The sequence below is a fragment of the Sinocyclocheilus anshuiensis genome, unplaced genomic scaffold (genome assembly GCF_001515605.1).
Source record: "Sinocyclocheilus anshuiensis isolate Anshui unplaced genomic scaffold, SAMN03320099.WGS_v1.1 scaffold437, whole genome shotgun sequence".
NCBI lineage: Eukaryota > Metazoa > Chordata > Actinopteri > Cypriniformes > Cyprinidae > Sinocyclocheilus > Sinocyclocheilus anshuiensis.
The window spans coordinates 708,635-725,149 of record NW_015539902.1 but is presented as its reverse complement, the minus strand read 5'-3'; the positions used below and the strand labels follow the sequence as shown (position 1 = coordinate 725,149).

Genomic DNA, 16,515 nt, shown 5'->3' with positions numbered 1-16,515 from the left:
ACCATCTCAATATATTTTTACAGCTCCTCTCTCAGGAGCTCTGCTGAGAACAGGTCGATTTTGGTCTGTCTAATTAATATTCATGAGCCTCTCTTCTGATTGGCCTGTTGTTTTCTGAATGACGCACGACCAGGCCAACCACAGGTAACTAGGGTCAGCGACGTCACAGCGCTAGCTGGAGGCAGCAAAACAAAGGGGAAACTGGAGGAGGCCCATTCAAACCGGCGCAGATTCGGCTACATAAGGAGCTTAAAATATCATTTAACCCCAGACCTCAGTTATCATGAAAAAAGCCAGGAAATTTCAGTTTTGACAAAATGGGACCTTTAATATTGTACTTAAAAATTAAAATTAAATTAAAACAGGTACACCTAATAACTGGTGACATCAAAACTGTTGATACTCATTAGTTGGAAAAAAAGTTTCCAGAGTCATGCTCGTATGTGAGTGACTTTTCTTTCTAGTTCTGCTTAAACCAGTGTAAAAAATGAATTCATATTATTTAATATGAAGTGATATTTGTCCCCCTGGAACATATCTAGGAGCATTTTACCTAGGAATATTTTTTTCAGATATGTTGTCTACGTCTAGGCCTAGCCTACTACTTTTGTCTGTTGAAATTGAATGAATTGTTAATTGAAATGATTAATACAATGTCTTAACACAATATCTGAAATATATCAAATGTTAGATAACAGATGAAAACAGAGGAATTCATTTTTGCTCATTTTAAATGCAGCAGTCAAATTAGTTTATCTTAGCCGAGTCTGACCCTGACTAAATGTTACACAGCTTGCGGCTTATTTATATTACGTAACGCGTTAGGTTATCTTTCCCAAATATTAATAACTTGTTACCAGAAAAGTCGTAAAAAACTAGTTATAACACACAGTATCTTACCTTCTGCTCTCTTCGTTTTAAAACAAGTCTTCATAACCGTTCACTTGGACACGTTCCAAAGGAAAGCATGCGAAAAATAATGCGCACCCATGACTGATTTTATTGTGCATTTTTAATCGTTATGAGGACCTTTTTTCCGCCATCAAAAACATTAATTTACTTATTAGTAAGCATTAACATAAACCTAGGTCACTGTAGGGCAATATGCCAGGACTGGATCACAAATACATAGCCTACATGATACACTGTAGATGCTACATTTCTGACTCTACAGAACATTACTACTATATTTCCTTTTAAATGAACAGACTGCATGTTTACAGCCAGTTTCTTTTAATCAAAAATATGAATACAAAGTGTTTTCAAGTCTGCTGACAGTAAATAGTCATATATACAGAACAGTTTGAGGTTGTCCAGTCTGCAGATGACAAAAAGATTGACATGGGTACAGACAATAAAACATTTCTAATAAAATAAAGTAAAATAGTTTGTGCTTGAAAAATAGTCAGTCGCACTGTTGAATACATACAACAAACTTTAAAAAATTACAGCAGTTTAAAAAGCATTTATGAAATATGTGAAAAAAAAATACATGATTTTTGGCATACTTACAGATGAGCTATTGTGATTTATTATATGGTCTGCCATAGCCTACTTAAAGTGACCATGAACCCATTTTACTTCCATAATATGACTTATTTCTGAGTAAAACTGGGATGTTCAGTGATGTGCATTAAGAAAATAAATACAGCCACTTTTGAGTTTATGTTTCACTGGTGCATTTATTTTCTGGAAACTGGATGTTTTACCCTTATGACCTTCTTTTGCAGCCTAAATGACTGTCTGCTTGTCATTTTTCTTTTGTTAGAAATTTGTCAGCTTTAACTGTAGTAGCACTCGCAGTGCTCTGGTACAATGCCGATAAGAATGACAAGGAAAACTAGTATCCACACATCAACAGGAACTCTTTGGTTTTGTATCCAGTAAACCAGAAAAATCATGAACTTATCTGCTGCAAAATTATGAAATGACCACAGATCTAGAATGAGAAATAAATACCTTATTTACAGTAAGGTAAAGAAATGTTTATAATTACAGTTTACATATTCAATTCAATACATTAGTTTTAAAATATCATCATGGGGTACAAAAATGCAATATAAATTAAGATACCACCAAATTCTACACTTCTAAATTGAAAAAAGCTACCACACATCTCTAAGAGATAACAACACGGGTTTATTTCTAAATATCTGGTCAAAAAACATTTAAAGGCAAATATAGCAACTTAATATGTCACATTTTAAGCGATGTCCTCGACATTCCCTTAACATATGCTGCTATGAAACATATGCTATCCACCTTCATTTTAACATAAGAGTGGGTGCAGCCATTTAAACTAAATAGCTTACTTCTGCATTGAAAAATAAGGTGGACTGATCGCATATGTATTAAACATATGTAAACGTAAATATTCATGAGGAGTGTCTGTAAATAATGTGGAATAGACCTTAATCGCATTCAAAATAAAAGTTTTTGTTTACATAATATATGTGTGTGTACTGTGTATATTTATTATGTATATAGTATAAATACACACACATACAGTATATGTGACCCTGGACCACAAAACCAGTCATAAGGGTCTTTTTTTAATTTTTTATTGAGATTTATACACCATCTCAAAGCTGAATAAATAAGCTTTCTATTCATGTATGGTTTGTTAGAAAATCTGGAATTTGAGGGTATTAAAAAATCAAAATATTGAGAAAATTGCCTTTAAAGTTGTCCAAATGAAGTTCTTAGCAATGCATATTACTAATCAAAAATTAAGTTTTAATATATTTACAAAATATCTTCATGGAACATGATCTTTATTTAATGTCCTAATGATTTTTGGCATAAAAGATAAATCAATAATTTTGACCCATACAATGTATTTTTGGCTATTGCTACAAATATACCCCAGCGACTTAAGACTGGTTTTGTGATCCAGGGTCACATATATTTTGAAAATATTTACATGTGTATATTTATATTCATAATTTATATTATATATAAATATATTTCATATACAAACAACATTTTTCTTAAATATATACATGCATGTGTGTATTTATATATACATAATAAAAATACACAGTACACACACATATTATGTAAACAAAAACTTATATTTTGGATGCGATTAATCGCGATTAATCAATTGTCAGCACTAATATTCCAACATCTTTGTTTTTTGGTCAGTGTCTTTTTGTTTACAGTTAAACAAGTTCCACTTTACAGAAAGTAGAGGATTTTCTGTATTACTTTGAACAGTAAAAAACTATAAAACAATAAAATGAGCATCTTTACATATATTTGCTTACATTTTTGATATTTAAACAAAATAAAAAAACGTAAATAAAGAAAATGACATCATACAGTTTCCATACAGAGGCAATAAGCTTATCGGTTCCAATTCATCCTTTCCAATGTGCTTCAGTTTGAGGGACCGCAGACATGATGTCCTCTGCAGAGGTTCAGCAGAAATGTTTGGTCCTACACCAGAGAGCCAGCCTGGTTTTGCGCTGGCACCATAATGGGTACCCCTCCCATGCGGGAGATGTTGGCAGCAGTTATGGTGGTGGGCAGCACGGGCGGACATGGAATCTGAGGCTGAGCGGAGGCTGGCCCCCGGGGCACCGAGGTGTGCTGGGAGCCTCCATTGGTGCTGGGGGGTCCCGAGGGTCCACGGGGCAGGGTGGGGTTGGTGTTGTAGCCTGGCAATGTGCGCTCCAGGGTGGCGTCTGCTGGAGGCTGCGAGCGGTAGCCGGCTGTACTGCCCGTGGCCGTGAGGATGGACGCAGTGTCGGAGTGAGGGTAATGGTGGTGGTTCTGGGTGTCTCGTGGGTAAGAGCTGGTGTGAATGGAGGACAGGGTGCCGTTTTTAGAGATGATGTCAGATCCAGTGCCACTCTTGGCCCATGAGACGCGTTTGGGAGCCTGAGCATCCTCTCTTTAACACACAAAAACACTTATTAGTGTCTACACAAGTTAGAAATCATTAAATAAATCATAATCATCTTACTTGATTTCATTGGCTAAATCCTCCTCTGTGTCTTTCCGTCTTGTCCACATGAAGACGAGGAAGAGAATGATGAGGATGAGAGCCACAATACAACCAACTGTGACACCAGCGATCATCCCAGCATTAGTCGCTGTAGGAAAAGTTAATGTACGCTTAATGTACTTAATGTACACTTTTTATCTTCAGACAACTTAAATGGCTAAACATCAAGTATGAAAAAGAGAATGAATACAATCGTTTAAAAAACAGTAAGATTGAATTTTTGGTCCCACTTTATATTAGGTGGCCTTAACTACTATGTACTTACTATACATAAAAAATAAGTACAATGTACTTATTGTGTTCATATTGTATTGCAAAACACTTTTGCTGCTATTGAGGTGGGATATGGGTAAGGTTAGGGACAGGTTTGGAGGTATAGGTAGGTTTAAAGATGGGTTAAGGTGTAAGGGATGGGTCAACAGTGTAATTATAAATGTAATTACAGACATTAATTACATGCAGGTATTTTAAAAAATATAAGTACAATATAAAATCATGTATGTACACATTAAGTGCATTGTATCAAATGATTTATTTAAATGTAAGTACATAGTAGTAGTAGTTAAGGCCACCTAATATAAAGTGGGACTGAATTTTTTATTTAGAATTTTTTTTATAAGATTTTCTGTTTTTAAAAGTAATTTATTCTTGAATTTTCAGAAGCCATTATTCCAGTGTTCAGTGTCACATGATCCTTCAGAAGTCATTCTAATGTATGACCCTGGACCACAAAACCAATCTTAAGTTGCACAGGTGTATTTGTAGCAATAGCCAACAATACATTGTATGGGTCAAAATTGTCGATTTTTGCCAAAAATCATTAGGATATTAAGTAAATATCATGTTCCATGAAGATATTTTGTACATTTCCTACCGTAAATATATCAAAACGTGATTTTTGATTAGTAATATGCGTTGCTAAGTACTTAATTTGGACAACTTTAAAGGCAATTTTCTCAGATTCCAGATATTCAAACAGTTGTATCTCGGCCAAATATTGTCCTATCCTAACAAACCATACATCAATGGAAAGATTATTTATAAGCTTTCAGATGCTGTATAAATCTCATTTTCAAAAAATTGACCCTTATGACTGGTTTTGTGGTCCATATTCACATATGCTGATTTTCTGCTCAAGAAACATTTCTAAAAATCAATGTTGAAAACAATTGTGCTGCTTAATATTTTTGTGGAAACTGTAATACTTTTTTTAGGATTCTTTGATGAAGAGAAAGTTAGTGTCATGTTAACATAAATGTCTTTACTGTCACTTTTGATCAATTTAATGCATCCCTGCCGAATAAAAAAAATGATTTCTTAATACATTTGAAAGCTTATGTATGTAATGAGCAAACAACAGTACGTACATGTGATGACCTCCAGGTTGATGTAGCACGTCTCCACTCCCGCAGAGTTAGATGCAGTGCACATGTATTTCCCTGACATATTACTGCTCAGATTGTTCAGCTTTAATGTTCCTGCTCTTTCATCTACAACAACAACAGTATGAGGGTAAAGTTTGACTTGCATGATTACAAAAATAATTCAGCCAGAGATTAGAAACATTCAAATATTTGAAACCGAGATCACAGTGTCACAGTAACTGATAAAATATTGCTAGCTGAATGCCAGCAACGTTTATCCAATATATCCAAGGATTTGATTCCAGTGACTCAAGAATTACATAACAAATGTCAACAAATATATGGTTTTAAGGTTTAATCTCAGGCCAAACGGTTTCCTCGTCATGCTTAAAGGATTAGTTCAACCAAAAATGAAAATTCTGAAATTATTTACTCACCCTCATGATGTTCAAAACATAACAGTTAAACCAAAAATTATTCAGAAACCAGATATAATTTTTTATATTTTTTACTAGTGGGTGCACAACACTATAGTTAATTTATGTAAGTGAGGACAGCAAAATAAAGTAAACTGTGGCATATTATACCCAAAAATTCTTCATACAGTGGACTACCAGTAAAACTGATAAAAATTCGGGACCAAAAATTATTCAGACACTTTGACCTGACCATGTTTTGCTTAAGTGTTTTTCTTTAATTGCTAATGCAACCTTTTTACATCACAGACTGAACAAAATTAAGCATTGCTTGGTAATTAATTGACCAAAAATGGTATTATCTGTGTACTTAAATTTAACAGCTGACAGCTAACCTAATTCTTTACATACCTTTCTATCAAAGTTAATGAATTTGTTCTGACACAGTTTAACTGAGAGTTCTTGTCATATTTTATTACCATTTTCTAAACTATAGCGAATAATCTGTGATAATGTGAGAAATGTTGAAGGTGTCTGAATAAATTTTGGTTTGACTCTACATGACTTACCTTCCTCGATGGAACACACAAAAAAAAAAAAGAGAAATACAACTGATCGACTGTATGCACTCTTTTGAAGTAATACAACAGCTAAATATGACAAACCAACCAAAATAAAGTGAACATTTACTAATATTCCTCCCTTCTAGTGAGCTGTTAACTGCTGCGACTGCATCCAGAGTCACGTAGATGACTTACTAAAGTATACTTTTATGCTACTTTCTTTATCAGTGGACATTCTTCAAAATTTCACCTCTTTCCACAAAAAAAATATAGTCATATGAATTTGAAACATTAGGGTAAGTACATTTTCATTTTTGGAGAGGCATGTTAATGCTAATGCATGCTAATAGAATGGAGAATGAATACATTATTTAAATATATTCTTGTGTCTTACTTGGACGCACAGACAGACTCACTTTGTGCAGGAGGGAAGAAGACCTCTGAAGTGGGGCTGGTCTTGGTCCACTTGTATTCTGGTGCAGGTTTACCATCATCAGAGTTACAAGCCAGAGTGATGTTCCCTTTAAGAACAGGCCTTCCTTTAACTTGACAAACTGGCACTGAAGGAGGGACTGAAAGAGACAGGATGGGTTATGTGATGTTAAATCCAGAAAACGCTGGCCTGTGTCACAGAACAAGCATCTGACATGTACACATGCATGTGTGTTTTATGACTATGCATGTGTGCACCACAATGTGGCAGTAAGTACAAACCTTTAACATTAAGGGTGAGCTCTCCGGTGAGTCCTGGGACGCCCGGGATAATGACCTGGCACATGTACTTCCCTGAGTCTGATGCTTTGGTGTTGTTAATGTACAGGGACAGGTTGGTGTTGGGCATACTATGCATAAAACCAACTCGACCTGCAAACTGGGAAGTGCTATGACTTAAGCCTCCACTGACGTATGAGATAATCTAAAGAAAGACAGAGAAGAGGGTGGAGGGCATTAAAATTGCAAATGGGGTATGAATAGATGATAAAAATTCAGGAGGTTTAAGGTGAAATATTTTTCACAATACACAGGTATATTTATTCATTACATTTTATTAACACACACACACACACACACACACAAAAATCCCTTTCAATAAATTATTTAATAAATGATTGAAAATATCAACATATTAAATAAGTAAATATAAACAGATGGGAGTATTAATATATAAACAAACAAATGTTTGTACATTTCTGATACTAATGAAATATACTGCAAAAACTGCTTAGGCAAGCGGCTGGAAATTTCTAAACCACTGTGTAAAAACACAATTTAAAAAAATGGAATTATGTAAGATCGTCAATCTGTTAGAGGCAGGGACAGAATTTCTCAGTGGACAGGTCTAAAGGATTCATATCAGCTGATTCCTCAGTGTGCAGATTTAATCTCAACTGAAGAAAATGCAGGATAGAGGATTTTACAATCTGTAGATAATACGGTTTCTTACAGAGTAATGAGGTGCTGTGTAATGCAAAATGAAAGACAATTGCTGGCAAGAGTGGACATTTCAATCACAGTATTATACTAGCTCTTAAGGTAAGATGGTCTGAGCTTGCAGGTAATATGAGATAGTAGTCTGCTATGATGATTCACATGACTTCTTGTACTTTCAATATGGTTAACACAAAAAACAAGTGATTCTGTGATGAAGACATTTGTCGACATTTGATCAACATTATATAACTGAATTAAAACAAAAACTAAATTTCCATATAAAAAAGTGATCATTTTTAAGACAAATTTTTTTTTATAATCAGTCCAGAATAATATTTCTGTCTCTGCCATTCATAATCCAAATCATAACATGCACAGACGGTGCTAAACTTTCTGGCATCTGCACAAAAACTAACGAATGAATATAATCCCACCCATAATACCATACCATTTCGAAATCTAATTTGGACTGACATAACATTATCAGAATTCATTATAAATCTCTGCTGAATCCATTCGGCGTACTGCACTGGAAAAATGAGGAGCGGGATTTCGTCTGTGTGCACTCTTGACCTCTGGAACTCAAGAGCCTGAGTGATCAGGGACAGAGAGTGACATTACATCAGCTGCATTTCATGTTACGTTCTGAACCACCATGAGAAAAATTGAGATTTTTATGAAACTATGAAATTAGATTGAAAACAGCCAATATATGCACAAGACCCAAGATACTGCACTCTTTAAATTGCTCAGCAACCTAGTTAATTAACTATATTACTTATTACTGTGTGATTATTAGCATTCATATTTCATAGTTTACAGAGTATTATCTTTTACAACAATACTTTGTCTCTCACTTATTCCATCAAAAAGAGCTTGATAAATACCTTAATAATAATAATTATTATTATTAAGGGATTATTGCAATTATTTATTATCTTAATTATTACTTGTTTATTACTTGCTAAAAACACTTTATATGGGACTTATTGCTTATTTTTTATCATTATTTCTTGTGTTCATCTTATTTTACCATTTTTAGCTATTTATTTAATCCAGTCAAAGTAGCTGACTAGGTATGATTTAAATCAATTAAAGCAACAAATAACATGTTCATGTTTTAAGACCAAGATTTTAGGGTGTTATAGGTATATATAACATTTGTAAAAAAAAAAAGAAGGAATTATTTATTTACAAATAATTGTTTAAGTTTTTTGCAGTTCACTTAAGTATTTTTACAGTGTGACAAATAAATTTGTATTAAGTATAAATATTCAATGCTGTCTCTCAATTAATAAAAATAAGAATATACTGTATATATATATATATATATATATATATATTATTTTTTAAAGTCATTTCTTATTTAAAACTATTTATTTTAATTAAATAGTTTGTTTTTTAATTTAATTGATTTTTATTAACTATTATTTAACTTTTTTGCAGTTAACAAGTATTTCTACAATGTGACAAATAAAGTCATATTAGTTGTATTAAGTATAAATATTCAATGCTAATTAATAATAATAATAAATGTTATGAGTTGATAAAATTAATAATCATAATTCTGAAGTGGAAAAATATTTTTAGATGAAGTATAGCATGTCACACTGCAGGACACTGCTGTCTCTGTCAACACAAACAACGAAAAACAACCAATAAGAAAGACAGTCACCATTTCTGTGCTGCTGGACATGTAGTTCCATACCACTGTATTTTTCTCAATCTCCACACCAGTGTAAGAAGCCTGCAGCACTACCATCTTCCCTTTGATCACTTCTACATTTTTCTGAGGCAGCTGAAGTTGGGCCAGGTCACCTGGAAAGATAAAGAGAGAAAGCATAAATCGCTTAACAACCTCAAAAACACGAAATATTTCCATTCGACCCAGCTGACAGCCTACAAGTCCAGGTGCACTCATTTGAAACCCCAATAAAATCTCAGAAACATTCAGGAGTGACATACACTCCCCCAAGTGGAGGTAAACAAGCTGAATCCAGCTGTCCTGGTTGTCCGTTTGATCCGCCAGCTTGGCCGGGATGCTTCGAAACAAATACGTGCCACACAGAGACTCATAAGAGAATCTGCTTCTAAAATCCTCTTGTCACTTATGATTTCAGATGAAAGTCCGCAGGGAGAAAAACTGGGTGACGCAACCGCCGAGCATCTTGTTTTAGGCTTAGCAGAAGGTACGAGGGAGGGAGAGGGACATTCACAGGCCCACTGCAATGAGCCTCAATGCCACGCGTATGTTGAATTCCCCTTGCTTAAGTGTAAACCCACTAATCCTCAACTAGAATCCTGTTTGTACTCATCTTTTAGACATTTTCTTCTGCTTTATGTTTGCGGGCTGGTCTTTAACCTGATTACAAACTAGCAATGATAGTCAAATTGCTTCCATTGACTCACCAAATAAAGCCATCGCTCAATTCAGAAATTTAACCCATATGTGGGACAGGATCAAACGCTGAATTGCATTATGAAAGTATAAAGGAATTAATCTGCTGTCAAGGAAAATCTTGATCAACATTTAATCTTAGAGGTCAAAGGGGAAAATAGATTTCTGGTAGTGTCTCTTCCAGATTTATCTTGCAATCAGTGTCAGTTCTATTGTTTACCAAAAGAAGAAAAATATCTCTTAATCCAGTTCTCCAGTCTGCCCCCATCTGTCGCGGTCACGGCAGTGATCCAAAGGCCATACCCTGAACTGGTTCCAACTAGACTGTGAAACACTTCTCAGAGTGAAAGATTTATAAACAAACATACAGAGAGGACAGGCAACATGATATAATGACACCACACGTGATGTAGTCTTTGTGTATGTGTGTGTATAAATTAATTATTTTAATTTTAGGATAATCTTTATTACTTCTAGTCTTTCTATTGTTACCGAATTGAAAACTAAAAGTCCTTGGTAAATAAAAATGATTGATTTCTTTAAAAAAACAAAAAGAAAACCTTACTGACCCCAAACTTTTGAACGATAACAAATATTAAACATTCTTGATAAGTATTCATGTCTTTCAAATTCTCATTAAATTCATTTATTTTGTAATTAAAACATATAATTACCAGCTTTCTAGCAGGAACACTAGCACTTTAAATCAATAATATACAAATGTTCATTCACAATAACACAAACTTCTAGAACATTTTCCATAATCTGCATGCTAGGGTACCATACAAAGCATGCTAAGCCCTAAGCAGCTTAGAAGTAATGCTTAAAGACAGAGACAGAGAAAAAAAACATATTTTGCATGAACTTTTAGAATAAGAGTTTGACCTTAAACTGTATGCCTGCCTGCATACCAGTAGAGGTCAGCAAATGCTATGCAATAAACTCAGTCATTATACAGTAAATAAGAACATAAAAGTACACAAAAAATATGGTGTTTTGTGCACTTCACTACTGAAAATCCTTCATTCAGGACTTATGATATTCAATGATTTGTGCAGTCAGTCTATGTTTTCAATGCATCTATCATCACTGTGTTTTTCTGCATCTACCAAAGCAGAGATCCTAATTCATTAGGTGCATTACCCAGCATTCCCAAGTCTTCTCCTCATCTCTAGATCGCTCTACTAAAGCCTCAACAAGAGATTAAACTAGTAGCTGACGGTAGGGAACAGTAGGGAACCTGGGTTAGCATCAGCCTTTCTCATTAATAAGAGCACTTTTGGGAGTGTTTTCTCTCTTGTGAACACAGAAGCTGCGTCCGAAATCGCATACTTCCATACTATTGCTGCCATCAAAGGTTTTGAGTAAGTAAACAAGTTATGTAAAATGTGCTTTTATTCAGGTGCTGTTGACACTGAACGTAGTAAATACTAACACTTCAAGCAAAGGTCTTACTGCCTTCTTTTTATGCTTGATTTCTGTGCATTTATTGTGACAGAGCAGGGACTTGAGGGCAAAATTTCTGCTGCTCAAGTCAAAAGAAAGTGGGAGAACCTAAAACAAAAATATAAAGTAAAATTTTTTTTTGTAATTAGTTAACCCCAAAATTTTTATTAGTTCATGATTTGATCATGTTAATGTTTTTCCATGTCATAGTAATGCAGTAATCTAATGAATGTAATTGACTGTCTTGATATTGTGCTTTTCAGACCCGGGATATCCAACAAAGATATCGAGGAACTTCCCCTCGTGGTCGGTGATGGCCTGCAGCTGAACAGAGTGGAACAGCTTCCTATTACAATAGCATGGGGCATCACTTGCTGGTGGCTTGATCCGGATGTGGCATCCGTCTATTGCACCAGCTACCATGTTACCTATACAGACAGAATAAATTCAGACATAATGTAACTAAAATTAAAATAAGTAACAAATACAAATAATACAAATCAAATGACAGTAGTTTATCAGTAATCCTAAAAAATCAGTGATCTGCGAGCAGCTAGAAGCCTCCTCTGAGCTGTTGATCCAATCAAGGTTAAAACGCGATGAAAGCGGTAAGAATAACGTGAAACATTGCTGATGTTCGCGCAGTAGTGCGGGCTCTTTAAATTTTGGCGCTGTTGTGAAGACGCATGTCACGTGACAACATCAACATGGCGGATGTAGTACGTCCGAATTCCATTCATACTACTCTCATTCATACTATATAGAACGTACTTTTTTAACGGTCGAGTAGTACGTTCAAATTCAAATGTAGTACCTACTAAGTAGTATGCGATTTCGGACGCACCCAGAGTGTCTCGGATCCACATAAGGATCTTAGCAGTGTTTAAATTCTCCTATTAAAGCAGCACTATGTAACTTTTGGCACTCTAGCAAGATGAATTCATGATGTACTCGCTCATTATATACATTTAGCAAATTTTGAACAGAAAAAGTTACATAGTGCTGCTTTAAACTCACTTATTGGAAGAGCAACCTCAAACAAACATGAAGCTCTTTATAAGCCACAGGAGGAAAGCATCTGTGCTGCGGATGTGATGTTAAGGTTAATGTGCGCTAACCAGTGACCAGTTCAAGTGAATGTCCACTGGTCATTTAAGGATGATAAATGATTCCTCTGGGAAATGTTTAAGGGATTTTTCTGTTTTACTGTGAGAATGACAGAGGGAACAAAGCGGAGAGACCATTTCCTGAATCTTCAAGCGTAATACCATCACAACATCTTCTGATTTAGCTCCTAATGACAAGACATTCCAGTACTGTCCCAATCCCATCAGCCTAATGAGCCTGCAAATGATTTCTGGCAAGTCCTCCAAATCGCACATTTGTGAACACAAATGTTTTCGCTGATGCAAATGTGCTTTTGTTTGTTCAGTTGTGAACCCCAGAAAGGTCTGAGGAAAGCTCTGAGGACAGGTATGGGCAATGAGAAGAATACGTGGAAAGAGAAAGCAGCTCATGTCAAGTCAAATATTGAATACAGACTTTTAAATTGAAGACTAATGAGAAGAAGAATAGTGTTATAAATCTTCTCAAATCATTCCCATGGGTCTGATCTGAATAATATATGCTACTGAGTGGCATGAAGTCAGAAAAGAGATGGAAATATCATCAGTTAGAGCCACACATGCTGGAGAGGTAATGAGGTGTCATCAACCAAAAACTCATCCAGTAAGTCACCAGTAATGGCCACAAAAAATTGGAATAGTGACCACACACACACACACACACGTGTGTACAAGGTTGCCCATTAAAACATAGCATTAACAGCACCAGCTATACAACAAAGATGCACAAAGTACAGTGTCGGTATATAAATATTCACATGTCCTGCATTTTTATGTTAAGCAAAACAGACTATGTACATACAAAATGACATTCAGACATTAAATAGATATAATACAAATAAACCGTACACTTGCAGACTACCATTCATAAGTTTCAGGTCAGTAAGATGTTTTTTTAAAGAAATTAATAGTTTTATTCAGCAAGGATGCATTTAATTGATCAAAAGTGATCATATAGGCCTATTTTAAATAAATGCTGTTTTTTTAACTTTCTATTTGAATGCTTAAATAAAAATTGAAAAAAGAAAACAAAATATTAAGCAGCAAAACTGTTTTTAACATTAATAATAATACAAATCTTTCCTGAGCACCAAATCTGCAAATTAGAATGATTTCTGAAGGATCATGAGACACTGAAGACGGGAGTAATGGCTGCTGAAAATCCAGCTTTGCCATCACAGGAATATAGCCGTTTTTACCACATTTTTCATTAAATAAATGCAGCCTTGATAAGCATAAAAGACTTCAAAAATATTTTTTTAAATTGTACCGATCCAGAACATAACATAAATCAACAAATAAATCAAAATAACATGTATTTCTAATATAACAACACACTTTGGTTATATAAAGACAGAGAAATCCTCACAATTACATACTTGTACTCAGCGAAACTCAAACATATAATGGGACTGCATGTAAATTATCTGTGATATAAGAGCTAGGTTTTTAAAATTAATATTTTTATGTACCGCACCTGTTTAACATCAGCCGAGCCTAAAGTTTCTATGTGGAACATTTTGCTGAAAACCATCTAATTTCTGTGATAAACCCATTATTCTAAAGTGCTGCGCTAACATAAATCAAGACTCTTAGTAATTATGCTGTGCATAGCTTAAGCAAAACAATGGGTTTAATGTCCTTCATGGTCTCAGATATTAACCTTAAAGTGAACAAGAAATCAAAAATTGCCTTATTGTGAAAGATTCACTGAGAAACAAAATGTAATAATGAATCCAAACTGACTTTTCTTTTTGGGTGACAAGACCAAACCCTCTTAATTTTAAATCCCACCCCTCCCAACAACTATGTTACTCACGTAGAGACACTTTTCACAATTCAGTCAAGTCCCGCCCTACATTATCATCTCACTGAACATCCTGTTTCACTCTAAAATATGTCACATTATAAACGTTATTAAAATCATGTTGACTTTAATGTAACTTTCTTGAGGGAATCATGGATAACGTGATTCACGAAGACATGAACATGGCAAGTAGAACACAATGAGAGGTTGCTCCCATGCGTATGCTTATGTGCATGAGGGCATGTTCTAGTACACCCCCAAAACAAAATCAAGACTTTGTAAAAGAGCATAATAGGACCCCTTTAAATAAAGATGTTGATGCTTTTAATTGCAGGAAGAGCACTATTTGTTTTTTTGGAGGTTGGCACTAGGCTCTGATAAAGAGTTCGGGAAAGGCCTTTGATGCATCTGACAGTTTGCGTGGATGCCAAGTATTGGGTGGAGGCCAGAACTTCCTGCACTAACTCGATCTACACTGCAAAGTTACCGTCAAAGCATTCCTGCCCTGGGTCTTCAGTCAGATCTGAGACCGAAGGCCTTTTTAAGATGAGTTAACACCCAAAATTATTACAGATGCTCTGGCAAAATGAGTCAAATGAAAATGACAAATCTAATCTCGACTATAAAGCCTTGATCAGATCAACCCGAGAACTGATGGCCGGGGTGGAGACGTACACAAGTGCACTGCAGATCTGAGAGATTGACTGATGGTTTTCTTCATGTCACTGATAAAACCTTTATGAAGTGGTTTCGTAATGAACACTCTGGATGTGGTAGGGAGGATCTTATTTGTGTGCCTTCAGGGAGAATTGCTATCTGAGGGACAGAATTTTAATATGCAGTGTAAAGGATACCCATTAAAACACAGCAGGGGATGTTTTGCGAGTATTTCTATTTTTTTGTTTTTATTTTTATTTTATTTCCCACACAAGATGCCCTTTTGTTGTCATATGAGAAGAAAACCATTACGCCTTTTACTTGGGTACACCAATTTTTGTATAAAAAAGAAACAAAAGTTATGTTTTTAAGAACCTATGTGTAGTACATGTATAGATTTAAAAGATTTCTTCTTCTAGAACAGGGCTCCTCATTAGGCGGCCCGCGGGCCACATCCGGCCCGTGAGAGAAAAAAGTTTGGCCCCCACTAATTTCAAATAATGTGGTAGGGCTGAACGATTTTGGAAAATAATCTAATTGCAATTTTTTTTACCAATATTGCGATTGCGATTTAATATGCAATTATTTTTTTTAAAGCTCTTTATGTTCTGTATTATTCAACAAAGACAAGCTATAAATCATTGTATAGTATGACTGTAACAACGTTTGTAGGTCGGGAAGAAGGAGGCGGGAACAGGCGAACACTTAAACAAAACTTTAATAATAAAATAAACAAACACAAAATGAAAGTAAAGCGGCAGCCCCTCACGGACGACTGCCACACACAAAACACAAAATAAAGTCCAGGCCTGGTCCTCTCTCGTCCAACACTGTCGTAACAGCTCCTTTTATCCTTCCGGAGCTCCTCCGTGGGACTCGAGACCGGTGAGTGGTGCAGGTGTCGCTCATTATCAATTACTCCACCGGCCTCGCTCCCTTCCCACGGCTCTCGGCCTCGCCCCCTTCCCATGGCTCTCGGCCCCGCCCCCACTCGTCACAATGACCAACACACTATTAGATAGATTAAACATAAATGTTCTTTTCTGTAGGCCAGTCCTACATGTTACGATGAAATTAGGTGATGCATGAATTGATATGAATGACATTTTTATTTAACAACTACAATCACAGTAGTTTGACTGATTTGTTGAACTTCCAACCTTGTAAGCATGTAATAATTATGACAACATAAAGCACTGACAAATAAGCCTGGTGTAAACATTAATATAGAAATATAAAAACAAATCTGTTGCTTTACCACACTACTTCAGGTAATTCAAAGTCACTGTAATAAACA

At 35.3% G+C, this 16,515-nt stretch overlaps 1 protein-coding gene and 1 long non-coding RNA gene across 4 annotated transcripts in view; one reads left to right on the top strand and one right to left on the bottom strand.

Annotated features, from left to right (window-relative positions):
* Positions 1-3,090: 3,090 nt before the first annotated feature.
* Positions 3,091-16,515, bottom strand: part of LOC107686117 (endothelial cell-selective adhesion molecule-like) — a 44,233-nt gene continuing 30,808 nt past the window's right edge. The window contains exons 1-7 of one of the 3 annotated variants that reach the window (XM_016482972.1): positions 9,752-9,980; positions 9,462-9,604; positions 7,070-7,271; positions 6,772-6,927; positions 5,380-5,502; positions 3,971-4,100; positions 3,092-3,898 (exon numbers count right to left, since the gene is read on the bottom strand). In XM_016482972.1, coding sequence (XP_016338458.1) covers positions 3,442-3,898; positions 3,971-4,100; positions 5,380-5,502; positions 6,772-6,927; positions 7,070-7,271; positions 9,462-9,548 — 1,155 coding nt within the window. In that variant the 5' untranslated portion in view covers positions 9,549-9,604; positions 9,752-9,980 and the 3' untranslated portion in view covers positions 3,092-3,441. Of the gene's footprint in view, positions 3,899-3,970; positions 4,101-5,379; positions 5,503-6,771; positions 6,928-7,069; positions 7,272-9,461; positions 9,982-16,515 lie in introns of those variants that run through there. The other 2 variants (XM_016482971.1, XM_016482970.1) reach the window with 2 other exon arrangements.
* LOC107686118 (uncharacterized) lies at positions 11,528-12,049 on the top strand. Its single transcript, XR_001634021.1, has 3 exons — positions 11,528-11,548; positions 11,683-11,756; positions 11,894-12,049. It is a non-coding gene; the product is annotated as an uncharacterized LOC107686118 (long non-coding RNA).